This window comes from Corythoichthys intestinalis, chromosome 13 (genome assembly GCF_030265065.1).
Source record: "Corythoichthys intestinalis isolate RoL2023-P3 chromosome 13, ASM3026506v1, whole genome shotgun sequence".
Lineage (NCBI taxonomy): Eukaryota > Metazoa > Chordata > Actinopteri > Syngnathiformes > Syngnathidae > Corythoichthys > Corythoichthys intestinalis.
This window is the reverse complement of record NC_080407.1, coordinates 38,671,499-38,694,097: the sequence shown is the minus strand read 5'-3', so window position 1 is coordinate 38,694,097 and position 22,599 is coordinate 38,671,499. Positions and strand designations below refer to the sequence as shown.

Below are 22,599 nucleotides of genomic sequence, written 5' to 3'. Positions count from 1 at the left end.
ACTGCCAGCCACGACGCAAAGATTTTTCGGTGACAACTGAGGTTATGTCATCCTCCTCAGAGTCATCACTGTCTTCTGTCTTGGTAGGCTTTGTGGGAAAAGTGGGCAGAGCAGAGGTTGCGCTAGACATTTTCGTTGTCTGTCATTTTGACTGACAGGGTCATAAAAATCCGGTCATAATCTATTTTTACCAGTCACTGAAATTTTTAAAATGATAATGATGACATATTCAATAGTATTTAGTTTTCATTCATTTTTAATTTTGTAACGCTTGCTTGGCGGCGAAAAATTAGACACTGAAGTTGTATTTTTCTCCCTCTTTTTACTCTGCTTACCGCCAACAACACCAACAAAACAACTCCACTCCCAAAGAAAAAGAGGCAACCTATAGACCCCAATCACCAACGTCACACAATGATCTTAATTGTGGTTGTCAGCCCAAAATCTTCTAAATATATATTAAATGCATCTTACCAGATATAAAATGACTAATACATAGTCTGTGGTGATCGTTTGGTGCCAAGTTTCCTGAGCGAAATATGGGCGCCGCCATCTAGGAAAATGTCTGCTTCGCACTTCCGGTCCGGTTGAGTAGCAGTGTATTGACGACGATAAAACTACGAAATCAAGCCAGAGCAACCCATGGAATCTTCAAAAATTGATTCAGCACGACCTAGATGACACGTAGAAGAGATTGGATAGCAGTTCGTGTCACTTCGTTGATCATTCGTGGACAAAATTATTAACAACGGTCAGCCTGTGTTAACGTGAGGAATGGATTGATACTACGGCCATTAGTGACCAAAATGTGGTGAAATTACAAGTTATATTACATTTGCCGACTGCAGAAGGGCTGACATAGATTGTTTTGTTACAAGGTTATGTACATATGATGTTAACACAGTATGTCATTCTTTTTTTTTTTTATTGCAGGCATTGATCGCAATAAAACATTTAGACATGATTCCATTTCTTGTTTTTTTAAAACGATTGGTGTACTCCAAAACAGGCCAATAAATCACATTTATAAAAGTATTGCAAAAATAGCATACGAGAATGTGATATCAGACCGCAGAGCTCCGGAGCCTCGTGAACAAATAGCGACATCACGGAGGCCCTCGGCGGCATTTAGATGTGCTTTTTTCCCGTCCTCGGTAATTCCAGCTCCAATAGCATATATTTAAAGATGCTGCCGTTCACAAGTTCGTAGTTGGATCACGGCGATCTCGGCGAACCACCGTCTGTCACAATTCCTGCCTCTCTCTCGGCCTCTCCCGGGAGTCGAGCTGTCATCATCATTGTGGAACGCAAACGATATATGTTCGATATATGACCATCAACGTACAAGTCAAGTTGTCTTCCCTTTTATAACAGCGTTTCCCAGCTGGAAACAAACGAATAAAAACTTGTAACACTTGATTTATGCGGTGCATTCAAACACGATTAGCAACAGGTGGATAGCAGCAGTAGCAGAAACTAGTTGTTGTAAAAACAATTAAACTTCGTAATTACAATCATCATCGTAATATCAATAGCAAAGGCAACAAGTGGTTTCATGCGCCAGATTTTAGGTTTCGTATTTTTAGAGCACATTACCTTCCATAACAGCGGGGGCATGACTGCAGGAGCTGTCAGTTTTGTACATCTTCCGTCCCTCCTGTATGACGAGTACGAGCACCCATGGTTTGGAAATCGACATGGTACGAAGCATGAAGGCCTTGGCTTGGTTCTCCACCCGCCTACATCAAAATAACATTCCCGGGATCTTGTATAAAGACCTTCCAACTTCGATTCCACCGCCATTGACTTCAATGGTAAACAGGCGGAAACGGAAAAGGAAGGAAGACATTGGATCACGCGCTGGCACACCGGGTGCACCAATAAGAACCTCGCGTTGATGTGTCAATCACGGTGCTGCCGCCAGACCCCGGTGACGCTACAGTATTCTGACAGAATAGCCAACGACGTCATGCATTAAGAGAGACAATAGCTAAGTAATATGCCACCCTGTGGTCTGGGGTGTGAATTGCAACCTGTCAAAATGACTGACGGACTTCAGTTTTTTCCGTCAACGTTTTAAAAAACCGGTCAACGACGGAAAATTTCCGGTTAACGCGACCCCTGATATATATATATGCATATATATATATATATATATATATATGCATATATATATATATATATATGTATATATATATATATATATATATGCATATATATATATATATAATACAGTTCATGACCCCAAAATGCAGAGTCTGAACCTTTAGGAAATTCTCACATTTCGGCATGAAATCACCGTCAAATGTGATCTTTGTCAAAATCATACAGATGAAAAAACTATCCGCTTTAAATAAAACCACCCAAACATTTATAGGTTTTCATATTTTTATGACGATAGTATGCAAACAATGACGGAAAAATAAGTAAGTGAACCATCACATTTAATATTTTGTGGCCCCCTATTTAGCAGCAATAACTTCAACAAGACGCTTCCTGAAACTGAAACTCCGCTCACCATTTTGGTGGTGCTCTCTGGCGTTTCATGGTCCACATCTTCAATCCTTGTTTCTCACTCAGTAGTTATTGTCGCTTTTGAAAGCTTAGGTTTGAAAAAAATACACCATTATCCATGTTCTGTCCTCAGCAGAGGTTGCGCTAGACATTTTCGTTGTCTGTCATTTTGACTGACAGGGTCATAAAAAAACGGTCATAGTCTATTTTTACCGGTCACCTAAATTTTTAAAATGATAATTATGACATATTCAATAGTATTTAGTTTTCATTCATTTTTAATTAATATTGTAACGCTTGCTTGGCGGCGAAAAATTAGACACGGGAGTCGTGGTATTTTTCTCCCTTTTTACTCTGCTTACCGCCAACAACTCCGCCCCCAAAGAAAAAGAGGCAACGATATAGACCCCAATCACCAACGTCACACAATGATCTTAATTGTGGTTGTCAGCTCAAAATCTTCTAAATATATATTAAATGCATCTTACCAGATATAAAATGACTACTACATAGTCTGTGGTGATCGTTTGGTGCCCAGATTTCTTGTGGAATTACAGCAGTCCATCTGCACTCATCCTCCCGGGTCTCTCAGAATACGGTAGAACTTCAAGTCTCTCCGTCTATCTTTTCTGTTACAGCAACCAACCGCCACACACGCCTTCACCATTTTGATTATTAATATTAACGAGCAGAAAAACACGCCGTAATAGGAGGCATGTACGTAGCGGTAAACATGAACAGCTGACACACAATATGGCGGCTCCAGTCAGGGGGGCGGAGTTGTGGCGTCATGTGATTGGGCGGCAATCTTGTCCATCAATTGGATGACGCGCTGGCACACCGGGTGCACCAATAAGAACCTCGCGTTGATGTGTCAATCACGGTGCCGCCGCCAGACCCCGGTGACGCTACAATATTCTGACAGAAGAGCCAACGATGTCATGCATTAAGAGAGACAATAGCTAATTAATATCGCCACCCTGTGGTCTGGGGTGTGAATTGCAACCTGTCAAAATGACGGACCGACGTCAGTTTTTTCCGTCACCGTTTTAAAAAACCGGTCAACGACGGAAAATATCCGGTTAACGCGACCCCTGGGGCAGAGATTCCACCAGCCAGTGATACACATAGCCATAGTTGTACAGTGGTGGGATACTGGATGGTAGGAACTTCCAATCATGACATTCCAGTGTAGTTTTTGGCCTCCTTGTTTGGGTATCTGCTAATTTCTGGTACCATTTCCCTTTGTCAACTGATACATCGATGTCTGCAGCTTTCCCTGATGCAATGCAATCTTTACATCTGAAAAATATTTTAAATGACACAAGGTCAATCATGACACTTGAGTAGGCCAACAGGCACAAGTACTGCACTCCATGATGTGCGTGGGCGTGCCACACAAAGACACTTTACAAGAAAGATGGAGTCACAATAACAACAACACAATCATAAACTTAGAATAAAAACAGGATTAAAGTACATAAAAAGAGGTATAGCTAGAACATACTGCAGCTAAGGATCATGATGGGTAAGAAAGAGTAAACAGGTGTGTTTTGAGTCTGGCCTTGAAAAGTGGAAGAGCAGATTTATTTCGAAGATCGGGGGGGGGGGGGGGGGGTCCAGTGGCGCCCCCAGGGGGTATAAATTGGTTGGCCACCCCACTGGCCACCCCGCTTGCCAGTATATCATTAGATTGTTGTAGCATCAGTTATGCATTTCATCCCAAATGAATGCATTTATTTTGTTTTGTTAAATGTAGGGCTGTCAAATTAATCATGTTACGGGCGGTGATTAATTTTTTAAAATTAATGACGTGAAAATATTTATCGCAATTAACGCATTCGCTGTACGACTCATTCACGCATTGCAGCAAACAGCCTACAATGGTGCCGTTTTACTTATATACAGAGATAAGAGGCAGAGGGGAGTAGATACAAGCATTCATTTGGGCCGTGCTTTTAATTGGCAAAAGCTTTTTCATCTCTCCCACAGCACCTATAAATACTGTGGGAAGCGACGTGGGGAAAAATGATAGGAGTTAGGCCTGAACGATATTGGAAAAAACTATTGTTGCGATTTTTTTTAGGTGTGCAATATATTGCGATATTATATTGCGATAGTAAAAAAAAAAAAATATATATATATATATATTTTAAAATCTTTAAATTTTCACTAGATGACTTGAATAGCTGTTTGGAAATACTTTGCATGACACACCGTGACCACAGTGTATTCATATAATACCGTTTCATTTGTGAATGATTAAGATTGCTGTATTATTATGAAGGGATCCAGGGAGCCATGTCTGCACAAAATAGATAATTTCTTGAACACAATATTTGACACTTCAACAGCAGCAAATACATTAAATGACAAATAAAAGAGCAGGTGCATTCGTCCCCTAAGTTTTTGACAAAATATAACAGTAAATAAAAACTTTGGTAAAATAACAACAAAGTTGTCAACATATTTGAACTTAAATATTAAATCTGTCAAATAAAAGTGCAAGTGCATTAGTCCCCTGAGTTGTTTACACAAAATATAACAATATGGAACTGCAAAACTGCAACAAAGTTGTAAAAATATTTAAAAAATATTAAGTATCAAAACTTTATGTGCAGCGGTACTATAGTTATTTGAAAAATACGATTTACAATTAATTTAAATATAAAAGAAACAAACTCAATTGAACTTGTAAATAATTGAACTGAATAACAGCAAATAACTGATGAATAACAGAACCATTTTAACTCCCAAATTTCCTGCCTTCCTGATAGCTGTCACATGAATAAAAAGAAGAAAAGACATTCCTGCAGCTGTGTTATGTATTTGTCTGCATATCGTCCACCTTCCTTGCTCAGCAATTCTCAACTGGGTCTCATAGGTTTTTGGCCAAGACTACTAGTTTATCCACCATTGCAGGCTTGAGACAAGAACGTTGGCACGTAACAATGTTCCCACCTGTACTAAAAAGCCTCTGATGGGAAGTTCGTAGCAGGAATGCATAGATACCTGCGTTTTAAATGGTCCCACATGTTCGACGGATTACTTCTTGTTGAGGCAACCACGGCGAGGCACTGTCAACAGGGCTGTTTTTTGTTCCTTATATTCTTGTCGATAGCCAAAATACTTCCAAAACTCCTTTTGGAGACAGTCTTCCCTATTCAACGTGCTGCTTGCTTGCTTGCTCTCACTTTGAAAACGGCCCCTCCTCCCTCCGCTCTGCTGTTCGGCCCCTCCTCCCTCCACTCCGCTCTAGCAGGGGAGGGGGAGGAGCCGATGACTGCGAGCTGGAGGGAATGAGAGGCTGTGCGCTCTCCTTCCCGCTCCTTGCTCAAAACAAACGTTTGTGGATTTAAAAAAATGAAATGAAAAAACTATCGCACGTCCTTGCGATGGGACTATTGCGCATGCGCACATCGCGATGGCGATGTTTAAACGATATATCGTTCAGGCCTAATAGGAGTTGATCTTTTTCTTAACACCCTGAAGTGTACCCAACTCAGAGAAGATATAGCATTTGCAGCCACCACACACAGTCATGGTTGCACCACTTCCCATTATGCATTTGGGCAGAACAGTTAAGTCGCTACAGTATCATTTACTGAAAGTTCAACAAATACATTAGATGGCAATATTTAGTCACAATATACAAACTCACATTTATCCTTTAAGAATTACAAGTCTTTCTATCCGTGGATCCCTTTCACAGAAAGAATGTTAATAAAGTTAATGCCATTTTGTGGATTTATTGTTGCAATAAACAAATACAGTACTTATGTACAGGATGTTGAATGTATATATCCGTCTTGTGTCTTATCTTTCCATTCCAACAATAATTTACAGAAAAATATGGCATATTTTAGAGATGGTTTGAATTGCGATTAATTACGATTAATTAATTTTTAAGCTGTGATTAACTCGATTAAAACTTTTAATCATTTGACAGCCCTAGTTAAATGTACACCTTATGCCTAATATATACATAACACAATAAAACAGAATTGTTGTGGAACTCAAAATGTTGACTGGACAGTAATGGACTAGGCACATTAAATCATTAGTAACATCAAATATTACACTATACACCAAAGTATATCAGTAGCCGTGTCCTTAAGTCTTTCTTAAGTTTTCCCCTGACCTTTTTACTGCGATAATATAATGAAAACCTGAGATTATTGCTTTTAGTTTTGGCCACCCCAAGATTTTAAGTGGCCCCATCTGGCCACCCCTATGAAAAATTTCTGGAGGCGCCACTGGGGGTGTCACAGTGAGTAAAAGCTCTGGAACCGAAGGTGGAAAGACGGACGGAGACTGAAAGGTGGAGGATTAGGGAAGAGCGAAGTGAACGGGGTAGGACTCTTAATACAGAGGAGGTTGCAAAGGTAGGGAGACACATATATATATAATATATATATAACTTTACTTTTAGGTGCTACTACTGCTTTGACTAACATTTCTATATCACAACACTCATGTAGGCCTATTTTTCTAATATACGGATATTTAAACAAATTAGCCAGCTTTACCTTTTCTTTTGTCAACCTTAGTAAGAGGCAAGTGTAAATAGATTATATTTTAAAAAAAGAAAATAATTAGAAGTGTTCGTTGTCTGTCACGAAGACGCATTTGCCATCGCTAAACAAGAATAGCAACGTCAATTACCCCTGTGAAGAACGGTCAGAAGCGTGAGACAACCAGAGGATAATTTATAAGAAAGTCAGGACATATGGAGGTAAAGGAGAGATTGTCGAAAAAAAAAATGGAAAAGGAGAGATTGTCGAAAAAAAATGGAATATGTCATTGTCAGTGGCGCAAGGCAATATACAGAAGAAAAAGGTGTCGATAAAAAAAGTTACCTCTGGATAAGCTCGGCTCTTTTCCCCCTTTTTTTTTTTTTAGCCCTCGACACTCAAGCCATCGTCTTAATTGAATATTTGTGTGTTCTTCCACATGTTTACCAGTTAATTTGGCACCAGGGACGTCATTTTCAGACAGAATTGGTAGGTTTTGCCCTGTAAACATCTCCTTCATACACTCGTTTCTATTCATTTTCTATTGAGGACAAGCTTCCGTTTGTCCTCCCCTAGCAACAGTAGCCAACATCATGAATATTAATGATATTTATTAATTTTTTTTTAACGTCAACTTTTTTTTCCCTCTGTTTTTTTTCCTTTTTCCATGTCACCTTAGGGGTCCATAGTTTCACGTTGGACAATGACAAGTACGCAAAAGAAAAAAAAAAAACACCAAGTGGTATTGTATAGACCAGGGGTGGGCAAACCGGTCCTCGAGGGCCGCAGTGGGTCCTGGTCTTTGTTCCAATTGATTCAGCACACACAGTATAACCAATGAGGTTTCAGTGGAAACAAGGAGCACCTGACTGCAATCAACTGATTGCACTTGTAAGAAACCAGATTGGTGAAAGGCTGTCCTCAAGATGGGTATGAACAAAAACCCGCACCCACTGCGGCCCTTTGTGGAATTAATTGCCCACCCCTGGTATAGACCCTACCCACGTGACGTCACAACTCCTTCCTCCTGACTGGTGCCGCCCAATTGTCCGTCAACACATCGTGTTTACCTGTTACGGCTACGTACATTCCTCCTATTTACGACGTGTTTTTCTGCTCGTTAACGTTAATAATCAAAATGGTGAAGGCATGTGTGGCGGTCGGTTGCAATAACAGAGAAGATAGACGGAGAAGACGGAGAGACTTGAAGTTCTACCGGATTCCGAGAGACCCGGAGAGAAGAGAGTGAGATGGGCTGCTGCAATTTGACGAGAAAACTGGGCTCCAAACGATTACCACAGATTATGTAGTAGTCATTTTATATCTGGTAAGATGCATTTAATATATATTTAGAGGGTTTTGGGCTGACAACCACAATTAAGATCATTGCTAGGCTAATCGCCGACAACATACACGTATGTATGTAGTGAGAGTGCTATCGCTAAACCATATAAACATTAAAAGCCCTAACTCCATTGACAAACGACATGAAATACATTAGACTTGACAGTGGATGTTCGCAATAACAAAAGATTTTGAATTGAAAATTTCGTAACTCACCTTTCCAAGCACAAGATAGATTCCTGCCGAATTTTCGTGGACGAGGACCTGTTTCACCCAACCAGCAACGAAGTATTTATAAGCCTCCAAGCTCTTAAAGTTTTTCAAGCTTTCGTGAGAATAGGCTGATTTTGTGTGGACAAGATAGTTGTACATATCAGGGTAGCTAGCAGATGTCAGGCAAATACGGCGGAGACAGCGGGTCGAAAAACATCGATTTAGGCATCAAATATGGATCTGGCGAATGGATAAACTGAAGCTTTTCCACATAACGCCTGTTATGCAACGCATCAAGTGAGTTTACGGCATCCGAAAGCACCGGGTCTTCCATGAAATGCATTATAAATTGCTCGATCAATTGAGACCATTGATAATACAGACACAAAATGACGGACAAGGGGGCGGAACCATACAGCGATCACGTGATTTTGTGACGTCGGTGGGTAGGGTCTATACGTGCGCGTCATGCGTCATGACGTAGAGAATGTGGGTGGCTGGAGTTGCAGTCCGATTGCTTTGGAAAAGGCATGCTTTGAAGAAAATACACTAAGCCCCAAGACCTAATGTAACCGACTGAAAGGTGTCAGATATTTTTGGGCAAGAATCCGTTCTCGCTTCTGCTTCGAGTCGTTTGGGTGCACGTTGAAACGTCGAGGCCTGCTTTGTTAGCCTAGCCTAGTTTAGCAGCTAACAAAAGAGAAGCGCCTGGGATAAACACGTCGCCGAACAAGCCAACATCAAGTCCCAAAATGTCAGGTGAGTCAGTTGACTCATGACTCAGTTGTCTCGCAAATACTATACATTACCATTCGGATGTTTAGAGACACATAATTTCTGATTAGTGCTGTCACGCAGCACCACATATGCTGTTTTTTATCTTTACTGTTTTTCATCGTCTCTTTCTAATTTAAATGTGATGTGAAGCACTTAAATTATTCTCATGTAACAATTCTGCACATTTACCAATCGAAAAATGGAGTAACGACCTTTCACTCACATCCTATAGTAGTTGCTGGGACACAAATCTGTAACAATACATTTATAATGACTACGAACCAGTGGTGCTACCTGGATGCCAGGTAGGCCTGAACGATATATCGTTTAAACATCGCCATCGCGATGTGCGCATGTGCAATAGTCCCATCGCAAGGACGTGCGATAGTTTTTTAATTTCATTTTTTTTAATCCACAAACGTTTGTTTTGAGGAAGGAGAGGGAAAAAAAAGCGCACAGCTTCTCTTTCTCTCCAGCAAGTCATCGGCTCCTCCCCCTCCCCCTGCAACAGCGGAGTGGAGGGAGGAGGGGCCGAACAGCAGAGCGGAGGGAGGAGGGGCCGAACAGCAGAGCGGAGGGAGGAGGGCCCGTTCTCAAAGTGAAAGCAAGCAATCAACACGTTGGAGAAGCAAGGAAGACTGTATCCAAAAGGAGTTTTGGAAGTATTTTGGCAAGAACAAGACTATAAGGGACAAAAAACAGCCCTGTCGACAGTGCCTCGCCATGGTTGCCTCAACAAGAAGTAATCTGTCAAACATGTGGGACCATTTAAAACGCAGGTATCTATGCATTCCTGCTACGAGCTCCCCATCAGAGGCTTTTTAGCACAGGTGGGAACATTGTTACGTGCCGTTATTGTCTCAAGCCTGCTATAGTGGATAAACTAATAGTCTTGGCCAAAAACCTATGAGACCCAGTTGAGAATTGCTGAGCAAGGAAGGTGGACGATATGCAGACAAATACATAACACAGCTGAAGGAATGTCTTTTCTTCTTTTAATGTGACAGCTATCAGGAAGGCAGGAAATTTGGGAGTTAAAATGGTTCTGTTATTCATCACAGTTATTTGCAGTTATTCAGTTCAATTATTTACAAGTTCAATTGAGTTTGTTTCTTTTATATTTAAATTTATTGTAAACCGTATTTTTCAAATAACTATATATATAGTACAGCTGCACATAAAGTTTTGATACTTAATATTTTTGTTGAAATATTTTTACAACTTTGTTGCCGTTTTGCAGTTTTATATTGTTATATTTTGTGTAAACAACTCAGGGGACTAATGCACTTGCACTTTTATTAGTCAGATTTAATATTTAAGTTCAAATATGTTGACAACTTTGTTGTTTAACTGAGGTTTTTATGTATTGTTATAGTTTGTGAACTCTTTTGTCATATTTAATATTTTTGTTCAAATATGTTGACAACTTTGTTGTTTTACTGAGGTTTTTATTTATTGTTATAGTTTGTGAACAACTCTTTTATTTGTCATATTTAATATTTTTGTTCAAATATGTTGACAACTTTGTTGTTATTTTACAGAAGTTTTTATTTGTTATATTTTGTCAAAAACTAAGGGGACTAATGCACCTGCTCTTTTATTTATCATTTAATGTATTTGCTGCTGTTGAAGTGTAAAATATTGTATTCAATAAATGATCTATTTTGTGCAGACATGACTTCCTGGATACCTTCATACAGAAATCTTCATCATTAACAAATTAAACGGTATTATATGAATACACTGTGGTCACGGTGTGTTATGTAAAGTATTTCCAAACAGCTATTCAAGTCATTTAGTGAAAATTTCTTTAAAAAAGATAGATCTTTTTTTTTTTAATATCGCAATATAATATCGCAATATATTGCAAACCTAAAAAAAATCGCGACAATAGTTTTTTCCAATATCGTTCAGGCCTAATGCCAGGTGTGGGTGGGCATTAGTCTTACCTGGGGGGCAAAAAAAAAAAAAAAAAAGCTACAATGCTCAAGTAGGTCGAAATCCAGCGTAGGGCTACTGCACCTTAAAACATGTTTTGTTTTCTCCTTGAGATAACTGTTGTTGTGATTTTATCCAAACAAATAAAAGTTGATTTGATTTGATTTGACTTAGAACACATCCATAACTGAACAGTATGGACATGCAGGTGACAATGTTTTTTTTTTTTAGGTAACCAATTGTGGTTCCTCAGTTTTGTTATTATTATTATTATAGCTATTCTCTGTTTCGCAGCCCCTTTGAGCTCAATTTGACCCCCTAAGAATGCTTCAAAATGCACCAAAATTTGGCAGGCAGGTCAAGACAGGTGCAATCTTTGATACCGTGTAAAGACAAATTCCAAATACACCAAGGCCCCCTAGCAGTCATTCTTTGTCCCGCTGATGCTTTGAGCCCTACTTTGACCCCCTCAGAATGCTTCAAAACTCACCAAACTCAACAGCCAGGTGAACACTGGTGAAAACTTTGATAAAATGTAAAAAAAAAAAAAAAATAACTGCGTACGTGTGTAGCGCCCCCTAGGAACAAAACCAACATTTTATTTCATTTTTTTTTTCTTTTACGTGAAAGAGGAGGTAACAACGCAAAGGTTAAAACTTAGAACACATGAAGAGTCAGTACTATATGACTGGGATACTGTAATGGAGAAACTGGGTTCTCACTAGGGGTGCAACGGTTCAGTTAGCCCACGGTTCGGTTTGAACCTCGGTTTTGGGATCACGGTTTCGGTTCGGTTTCGGTTTGCATTTTCCTTTTTTTTTTTTTTTTTAACTGCCTTTATTTTGCTTTTTAAAAAATGAAATAAACACTTAAAATGTAAGCATTTTCGACTGTTAAAATGCCTCTTAGCTCTTTGGCAAGTGTAGTGACTGACTACTGAAATACACACACAGTAGTAAAAAAGTTACTTGGCAAAGTAACTGGTTATACCTTTCATGTTTTTTTTTTTCAATAAAAAAAAACAAAAAAAAACATCGTAACCTTTGCTATGTTTGGAGGTCATTTAATGTTGTGAATCAACCGTTAAAGTTGATAAAATTGCTCCCGTTTTTGCCTTAGTTCCCTTCTGTCTACTTTCGACATGTGAAAATTTCAAAACTGCTTCATCCTTTAAAGATAGACTGAAGTCAAGATTTTGCTGATTTAGGAGTATTTTGGATAAAAAGTTGCTTAGGTTCACTCGGAAGGTTTACTACAACAGAGCCTTTCTGAGAAGTTTACTGCTCTAAAATGGCGGCTGTTTGCTAACGCTACCGTGTGTCATTTCGCATGTAGTTCTATATGCATGAGATATCTAGGCGTAGATTGTATGATGTCGGACACAGTCAGGAAATATTGGAGCCGCCTAGCAGCACGTTTGCTACAAACCAAACGCTTGACCAAATCCAAACGGATGAGAGAAAAAAAAAAAAAAACGCAATGCACGAAAAACGTGCAGATTTTGAACGTAACGTAGGGCGTACACATTTAAAAATCAGTGCTCACTTGTACAAATAACGCCGAGACCGTACAACTTGACAGGTATGAATTATAGTGGACCGTCACAGTTAGGTAGTAGCACTCTGTAGCACGGGACGTCCAACTATCAGCGGTCAGGGCGATACTATGTGCTTTCGCGAAATCATCTTCGATGGCTTTGCGTGCCATTTCATAAATGTCGGGGGTTATGTTGTTGGCGAAATATGTCCGCGAGGGAACAATATAATGCGGGTCAAGCGTTGCAATTAAATTAACTAAGCCCGCATCTTCAACCACAGTATATGGTCGCATGTCTTTTGCAATGCACATCCTCACTGCGTGGGTTATTTTCTTGTGTTTTTCTGACCTGATATTGTAAGGCTTTTGGAACGCCTCTTCTATAGACCCGTGTGTTTTCACTGGTGTCATCTTCGGGGTTGTCCTGCTCTGAGAAAGCGATGTCTGTGGGTGATGCCGGGCTGAGGTGCCCAAGTCATGTTAGAAGTGTTGCCGTTAGCATAGGGAACAAGCGCTAAGCAATGCTTGCAAATAGTTTTGTTTTGTTTTTTTTCAATATTTTCTCACCGTCTGCATTGTAGTACACGGGGAAACTGAAATGTTGCCACACCGCAGATTTGAAAGAAGCCGGTGCCTCCTCAAAAATCGGTCTGTTGACTCCTCCGCTCGCCATAACTTTTTTTGTTTTCTTTCTTGTTTCACTTTCACCTCGCTAATAAGCGAGAGAGGGCGTTACTCGGCTCCTATTACACAGGGGCTTGACAGCGATTGGACATTTACTCGCAGGGCGGGAATTTCTCCACAGCTGCGCTTCACGTCACACACAGGCACACAGAGTTTGATCAATTAATTCCACAAGCGTTCGGAATAAATTTCTGTAATTGCAAAACCAAAAAGGCTCGGTTCATAAAGGCGTATTGAACCGTCAGGGCGAACCGTACGGTTCGGTTTTGAACCGCAAACCGTTGCACTGCTAGTTCTCACTGATTCAGGTTAATTTTAGCTATGTTCAAGTCAGTGTGTTGGCCAAACACCATCTAAAGCCGGCTCTAAGTAGAGGCAATAATGGCACTGGGACAGGCGGTTGGATTTCTCATTTTCCTTTAATACAATTCCTCTTCAATCAACTTTAAACAGTCCTTCTTTCATCCCAACTGTGGAACTTGTTGTGTGCTTGATTAGGTATTTGTGGGTATGTGTGTGTGGTTTATCTGTACGAAAGACATAAAAAGAAACAATGGATAAATATAAATTGCTTAAATTCGAACCTTTACATATAAACATGTAGATGATTTCGCTGTTTAGCTTGAACCATTTTCTACGCTCCAGCAGAGCACTTCCGGTTTCCCGCACTTATTTTGAAGGCGGATTCACTCTACTTCCACTGCGCTATGCTGCAACCTGACACTGGTTTAGAATTGCTGCATAGCAACAGGCTAACGGACTACCACGCAAAACAATCAGACGAACTATTCTAACAACAACAAAAAGTAATCTTAACAATTTGTCTACGTAAATATGAATGCTGCTTGTGATATTCACTTTGCATTTACACACAGCACTGAACGAACACACAATGGCGTACCGCAAGCAACACGTCACACGTCAACACTTCCGCTCATTAATATTCATGGCATTAGCTACTGTTGCTAAAGTAAGGACAAGCCACCGTTTGTCCCTAATAGGAAATGAATGGAAATCGTGTACGAAGGAGATGTTTACAGCGCTAAACCTACAAATTTTCTCCGAAAATGATGTGCCTGGTGCCAAATTGACTGGAATAGATGTGGAAGAACATAAAAATGTTCAGTTAAAAAGATGGCTTTGGTGTCGAAGGCTGAAAAAGACGAAAAAAACGAGCCGACGTAAGCATAGCTTTAGCTATTTTTGATCGACGCGACTGACAATGACATTCTCCGGTTTCAACAAGCTATCCTTTACCATCAGCCCTGTCTTTCTTATATATCCTCTGGTTGTCCTACGTCTCTTACCGTTCCTGGGGGTAATTTAGTTAGCTTTGTGTAGCGATCGCAAATACTACTCAGTGACAGCCAACGAACACTTTTAATGTTTTCATTGATAACATATCTTAATCCTATGATTTATTTACACTTCCCCCTTACTAAAGTTGTTTATATATATATATAACAGAAACGGTAACAGTGGCGGTCAGATACCATTGTAATTTTTTTTCAGGTCATTAATTGTCAGACAGAAGCAGTACGGCACAACGTTACGCTAAAAAAATTAAGTAAAAATATAAAAATGGCTTACCTCTTTGTCCTCTGAAAGACCATGCCAACCCAACATAATGTTTACTGCATATGAAACGTGAATGGATTCGCCGAGCTGGTGTGAAAGTCCGCACAAGTTGATTCGTTTTCACATTTTTTCCACCCGAGTTTTTGGTTTCCGGGAACGTATGAAGAAAACATCCTTCATGGTCGTAATGTCTAGAGTGATTCCAAAAAAGCAATGCGTGATCGGCATGTTCGTTTTTGAAAGATTACCGGCGAAAAGTAGCACTTTTTACGTTGAGTCTATGCGAGGGCAGGTCTAATATGTCCCACTTAGGCTTTACTTCCGCTTTACGATGCGACGTCACGGTCTAAAAATAGCCTGCGTGCAGTACGCCATTAGACGCACGCTAGCTTCGTGTATCCAACCGTGACTTTCTTCCATTTGACTTCCACATTCTGGTACTGTGCATGGGCAATCGAACTTTTCATATATTTATGTTAGCTAAACGTGGGAATCAACTGATGCTGAAGGGACTAAATGAACAATGTGAACATCTTAAGCAAACAATCACATAACTTTGTAGCCTTTTGTGCAGATACCCTACGCGGTGCCCAGACTGCCGTTAGTACTACATCCGTTTTTCTTTGGGTGGGCAGAGCTGTCCCCCCCTGGTAACGCGCCTGCTACGAACACCAATCTGCAATTTGTTAAATTTAAAATACTGCATAGATAGCATTAAACTCAATTTAAAGTTCGTACGAGACGAGAAAAAAAGTCTTAAATAGGATTATTATGTGAATTAGAATCATATTTTGAGACGATTCGACTATATACAACAATTTAGCAAAGCGCCGATGACGAGAAATTAGTCTTTTAATCTGCTGGTTAGCCACGCCTACCATTATAGGGCTCTAGCGTCCCCAACAGGTGGATGACATCAGCGGAGTCACGATTTCATCTGATTTAGTACGTAGTCCATTGAGGGGGAATTATTCACGACGAAGAGAGCCGCAAAATGTCATTGTTTCAGTCTCTACTCCAATATTTTTACAGTATATTCTTTTTATTCAAGTATTTTCCCCAATAGCTAAATAAATGGGTTGAGAAGGACCAGTCAGCCCTTTGAGGGGCAATTATTCACAACGACGAAAACGTGACGAAGAGAGCCGCAAAATGTCATTGTTTCAGTCTCTACTCCAATATTTTTACAGTATATTCTTTTTATTCAAGTATTTTTCCCCAATAGCTAAATAAATGGCATGGTCATGACAAATAACAGTCTTGTGCTAAATATGAAATAATAAAAATCCATTTATTCAAGACATCAAGGCAAAATTACTCCATAATGGTGAAAACTGTCGATTTCAACTTCACTGTCGCACCTCCCGAACGATGTTTTGTGCCACCTAATTTGGGTTTATGTCATTTCCCTTCCTCGGCTTCGAAGAATAAACAAATCAAGAGGCGTGACAGCTAGCCGACTAGGCATGTGCCGGTATGATATTTTGACGGTACGATAACCGTGAGCAAAAATACCGCGGTTTCACGGTATCACGGTATTGCAATTATAGCTCCAAAAAATTTTGAGATGCATGGGTTAATTTTTTTTTTTTTCCATTTAACAGGATTTTTTTTTTTTTCAGACCATAGTTGCAAATTGGAACATGAATATATTGTTAAAATAAAGAAATTATCAATATATATATATATATATATATATATAGATCTTTAAATAAAATTAAACTAAATATGACTTATAGACTACTCACAGCCACAGTTGAAGTTGCTCAAGATTAGAGCAAGAACAAAATAATTTCTATAAAAAAGTAAAAACACTTCTGAATATTTTTTTTATTTTTATTTATACTGCATGACTTTTTTTTTTTTTTTGAATGTGGAAAACCTTAAGTGAAGTTTTGCCATTTTCAGCCACTGTGTCAACTCTACATGATGTCATGCCTTTGTGTTAAAAAGAACATAAAGAATTCATAAGTTAATTAAAAATGTATAAGTTAGTTAAAATGTCAATATTGTTGTGGAAAGGTTTAATCTAAAAAATAAAATAAACATTGGGAGTAAGACCTCCCCTTGATCCAGCGAACGTGGATTTGTGCTTAGGGCAAGATCATCTTTCGCAATTAGCGATCTTTGATGCTTTCACTTTTTCCCCTTCATTCAATCAAATCAAGCTTGTATTGTTTTCTCACTCTGCGGCTGTCACACTCAACAAAGTTGCTCTCCCAGGTAAGCCTAGGCTAACAATCATCTTTGTAAGCTTTTAGTTAGTTTTTATATTGAATATAAAAGGAAAATGTGTGTTTTGTTTTTGGCGAACTTTTTCCATGGTGCTAATCTGATGAAGCTACTCACATGGAAAAATCTAATTGTACAACATTTTAAATGTATTCATTTTGTATATTACACTTACCACGATTTGAGAGCTCAATAAATTGAAGAACAGTACGCCTTATGTTTGGAGTAATTGTTTTTGGGCTAGCTGGCTGGCTAGCCGATAGCGTCACTTTCACACTCAGCAACAAACGGGAGGGGGTGGGCGCTGCTGCGCCAAGCCGCTTCTGGCTGCATTTTTGACACAAGAAAAATAGCGAATACCGAACTACGGTCTGACGGAAAATTTTAGTGGTTTTGAAACCGCGACGTTTTCACACCACGGTAAACCGTGAAACCGGTAACCGGCACATGTCTATAGCCGACATGCTAACCCGAACAGAGTGATGTTTCAAAGTCTTCGAAGCGAAAGATCAACATAACTAGCCCGGATTATTTCACATGACGACTGGGTTGTCGATTGATCGGCAAACTGCCCGGCGGAGAGCAATTTACAGCTAGTTCCTAGCTTCTACAGACAGGGGAGCTCGCCGGGGAAGCAGCTGGACAATGACCACTGAACAAACCGGCCGACGTCGGAGGAGCGTGTAGCCGGTCAACACGAATATGGCAAAATAATGCTTTACTACACGACGAAGTCAAACAGCGAGAGACTCCGTAGAGGAGGGCGGCTGCAGTTGTTGTGTAGCTAACATGTGCAGCTAATGTGTATGAGGAGAGCTTTTTACATGCCAATCTATGATCAAACGTAAGTAGTCCTTTATTTAAAGAAAGTTTGTAGTATTTACTTTGTAATTACTGTATTCACGGGAATTTTTAACGCAAAGTTGCAATTTCTGATCGGTCAAAAAATTTGACAGAACACCGGGCACATGAAGATAGGGGGAAAAGGAGGGTGCGACAAGCCACCGGTTGTCAGCCGAGGGGACAAGAAGCATGTCGCAAAATGCAAGCCACCTACATATTAAAATAATCCCAGTGTTTGACATAATACAAAACACGATGTTTACTCACGTCCTCGTAAGTCCCATGGTCCCAAAGTAGTAGGGCTTGTTTTGGCCATTATCCACCGGTGAATGGAAACCTTTTGAAACCCCAAAAAGGCGCACACGCCTCTCCCTCCTACAGCAAGATGCAGCCGTTTGGCTGGCATGAGGCAAAAAATAAACGTATTAATCCGCAAAATCAGCTGAATCCTTAGTCCTCATACAACAGTAAGGCTGTATAGTGAAGAGGACTCCTTCCTCCGTACACGTCACAGCGCCCACTTTCTCAACTCGAGACTGTTGCCGGAAGTCACTCATTTTAATGGCGCGGGATTAAAAAAAGTAAATAAATATAGCGATCGCTTTCACACATATCCAAGCGGTCCATTTCATTCAGAAGCATAAAATACCGCGTGTATTATGAAATAAACATGCTTTTTCGTGTCACAGGCACTTTAATGCGTACAAAATTGGCTTTTGCCAATCAAATAAATGTCCAAACCAAGGGCGTAGGTTTGGTTTCAACATTGGTAGGGACGGTGTTAAAACATATATTGCATGTACACTTTTTGCTGAAAAGTTGGAGGTGTTATGTCCCTACCGTCCCTATGCAAACCTACGCCCTTGGTCCAAACTGTCAGGAGAATACTCCAGATACAACAGGTCTGGCTGCTGGTAATGAAGGAACTCTCATCCCTTTCTGTTGAGTGTGAGTCACTGCCTATTCATTTGGGAAGAATTTTTGCTCATTTCCTGAAACTCAAAATAAACCAGAAGTGACCCATACATGCCCCAAAATCATCACAAAGTGACCCATAAATGCCCCAAAATCAGAAAAGAGTGACTAAAAATCACTAGCAAATAAACAGATTCAGAACACAGTGAGTGACTTTAATTTTCTAACAGAATTCAAAACAATTCTTACATTTTCTTTTAGTGGAATGTCTATATTGTCCTAATCATTAGGGTCTGCAGCAGCAGAATAGATAAATAAATGTCACGTATCACTACAGTGAAGTATGTGAAAAAAAAACTTTGTGATGCACGTTGACAGGACGCTATGACAAAGTATTAGGGCCAAATAAATAAAATAAAATAAGGACTATGACATTAAAGTTGTACTATTGCTATGAGAAAAAAGTCGCATTATTACGGACGGGTAGTTGCTGTGAGCAGCTACACACTTTCCAGTACGTACATATACCTTGACTTGGAGACAAATCCTTCTATTGATTATAATTTCCTCAGCTGCATTAGCCCGACGTAATTATATGACTTTTATTCTTGTACTATTAATTTGATGATTATTCTATTAGTAACAGTTCAATGTGTTTTCTCGTACTATTACTATGAGAACAAAAGTCGTATTATTACGTACCTGAATAAGCAGCTACGTACTTTACGTAGCGCGATGCTGCCTCCGTTAAACAATATTGAAGGCATCTTGTGTTTTAGAATCGGTTTTACTCATAAGGAAATCCTTAATATTTTTGACTCATCTACATCAAATGATGATCAAAAGAAAGATGTATAATCTAATGCTTCGTCATAGCTCCCAGCTAAGGTAAAGCGTGTAGCAGTTTACTGCTGCATTACTCCTGCATAATAATGACTTTTTTCCTCGTAGCAATAGTACAACTTTATTCTCGTAGTTCTCCTTTACTTGAGGCCCTATCGCCCATTCCTAATCTGGATTTACGAGAGACTGCACACTACAGTGACACCCTTCTTTTATCCGTTGAATTGAGTCCATGCTTTGGCCACTGTGGTCTGCTTTTTTTGACTTTGTGCCGCTTTCCTCGCTTGCATGCTGGGCGTCTGACATTCTCAACTTTCCACGCATGTATTTTATTTATTTATTTTTACTCGCCTTTAACCGTCGATGGGATATTGTGCTCGTCGACGCATTTACTTCATCGACTACGTCAACAACGTCGACTAGTCAGGACTGCTATTACACTGTGTCGCAGTGGATGACAACAAGATATGAATAAATACAAAATGAGGTTTACTGCTGAAGCAGTACATTTTTGTGGGGACAGATTATGGCTAATGAAGACATCAAATTTGGCCCATGTGTGATTACGGTCATGGTCTTGCAGATATCAGTCAAGCGCATCATCCTGAACGCTTGGAGTCTGCTCGCATGGAGGTAGCTGAAGAGTCGCCATACATCATAAAGCTGGAGGAAGAATTTGTCCACATTAAAGAGGAGCAGGAGGAGTATTTCATGAGAGTAGAGAACCCTCACATTGAGGAGCAGCAGCAACCTCATCCCCTCAAAAAGGAGGAGGAGGATCCTCCATATGTTAAAGTGGAGGTGGTGAACATCCCCAAGTGGACTAGTGAGCCGTTAAAGGATAAAGATGGAGGTCCGAGTGAGGCCAGCAGAGGGAAGGAGCCTCCGAATAGCAGCAGATCAAAAGAAGGGTACCAAGCAGACAACCTCATCGCTCGACCATCAGAGAGTGACGACTTCACATCACACTCGCTGTTCTGTAAGTATTACGTGACTCACCTTGAGGGGAATGCGGGGCTCTGTCTGAAGAAGAAGCCAGAACTGTCTGAAGAAGAAGCCAGAACTGTCATTTGGTGGCATTCATTCAATCCATTTAGTCTTTGTGCGACAGTGTGTCCAATCCTTGTTGTTTTACAAATTATGACAGACTCATTTTGACATCAGCGCGAGTTTAAAGTGCATAACATCTATGTGAGAACTTATGAAACAGAATAACATGTATAGTGATCCTCTTCAAAACAAGCTGCAGTACATGTCACCCTCAAACTGACCTTATATACCAAACCGCCGCCTAACATTAATTTGTTGCGGTCTTTGTCGTTGTGTAGCCCATATTGCAGCAATTGTGCGTTTTGTACTCAGGAAGTATTCAAGGGTCATGTTTACATTTGCTCTCTTATGTAAAACGAGGAGCAGAAATGTCTCGTCTGTATGGTTCGCCTCCCTGGTTTACAAAACATTGCGGTCAGGCCTGTCGCGATAACAAATTTTAGTGTGCGATAATTTATCTCATAAATTATTGTTATATGCGCTATAATTGCACCCACCTCCATTTATTTTATTTTATTTTTTAAACCAACTTACAATAACACAGTGAGAATATAGTATATATTATTGATCAAGTACACCCATTTAAAAGCGATAAATGTTTACTCTTAAATTCAAAAATACTTTTTAAGAAATCACAACTAAAAACAATAGACCATGCCTCTTTTAAGTAAAAGACAACAATATTAATACCGCTCAAAAACACAGAATAAATAAAATGCGTTCTTCAAGAAAATAAATTAAATTGTACTTAATAACTTAAGCATTTGAGCAAATGAAAACGTTTCCCCTCATAGCTTCTGCTACGGCGTTCCATGTATAATATTCGGATTGTGTGTTTTCCGAGGCACCCTGAACGCAACGGTGGTGTTGTTTTGTGTCTATGTGACGTGGCAGTGAGAGACAAGGAAGGAAGTGTTCTTAGCACCCTGTGTTAACAAAAAACAAAGTTGTCAGCATGTCGTGTGTTTGATATCATTGCCAGAAAAACACACATAATAGGACACCATACAGCTTCCTTTTTAATGTTGCCCTTATAGTGATGATCTGCTGCATCCTAAATCACTTTATGACTTTCCACCTCCATGATGGAGCGTTCTTCGTCCGTGTCGGCTGGTTAAACCGTGAATAAGCAACTGGGCTGTTGACTCCAGGCCCGGCTCCGCCCATTTTGACGGATGTGTCTCCAGCAAAAATAAAAAATAGCCTAAACCAGACATGTCCAAAGTCCGGCCCGGGGGCCAAATGCGGCCCGTGGTCAAATTTCATCCGGCCCCCAGCCTCTGTCATAAAATCAATAACGTCTGGCCCGCACACAGACTTAATAAATTGGTCAGCAGTACTGCTACCAGCATATGAAGTATCTTACACACTAAATGCTGCTCCTCATTTACCCACAAAAAGGCAGCAGCACTCTAAGCAACATTCCCACGTGTGACCCTTTACTCCCAATTTTCTAAAATGGCGACAATCAACAAAAAAAGAAAGTTGACTGCGACGGCTGGCGCTTCAAGGATAGGTGGAAATTGGACTATTTCTTCACTAAAATACGCAACAACTGTCTACAGTCGCTATTTTTAAAGAGTTAAATGTGAGGCGATATTCCAGAACAAGACACGCT

The 22,599-nt window shown here is 39.9% G+C and overlaps 1 protein-coding gene across 7 annotated transcripts in view; it reads left to right on the top strand.

The window, feature by feature from the left end:
* Positions 1-8,354: 8,354 nt before the first annotated feature.
* Positions 8,355-22,599, top strand: part of LOC130927674 (gastrula zinc finger protein XlCGF57.1-like) — a 79,308-nt gene continuing 65,063 nt past the window's right edge. For 2 of the 7 annotated variants that reach the window (XR_009066480.1, XM_057853625.1), the window contains exons 1-2: positions 8,355-9,344; positions 20,515-20,910. Coding sequence is in view for 4 of the 7 variants with exons in the window: in XM_057853625.1 (XP_057709608.1) it covers positions 9,338-9,344; positions 20,515-20,910 (403 nt within the window). In the remaining 3 variants the exon portion in view is untranslated. Of the gene's footprint in view, positions 9,345-20,514; positions 20,911-22,599 lie in introns of those variants that run through there. The other 5 variants (XR_009066482.1, XM_057853628.1, XM_057853626.1 and 2 more) reach the window with 4 other exon arrangements.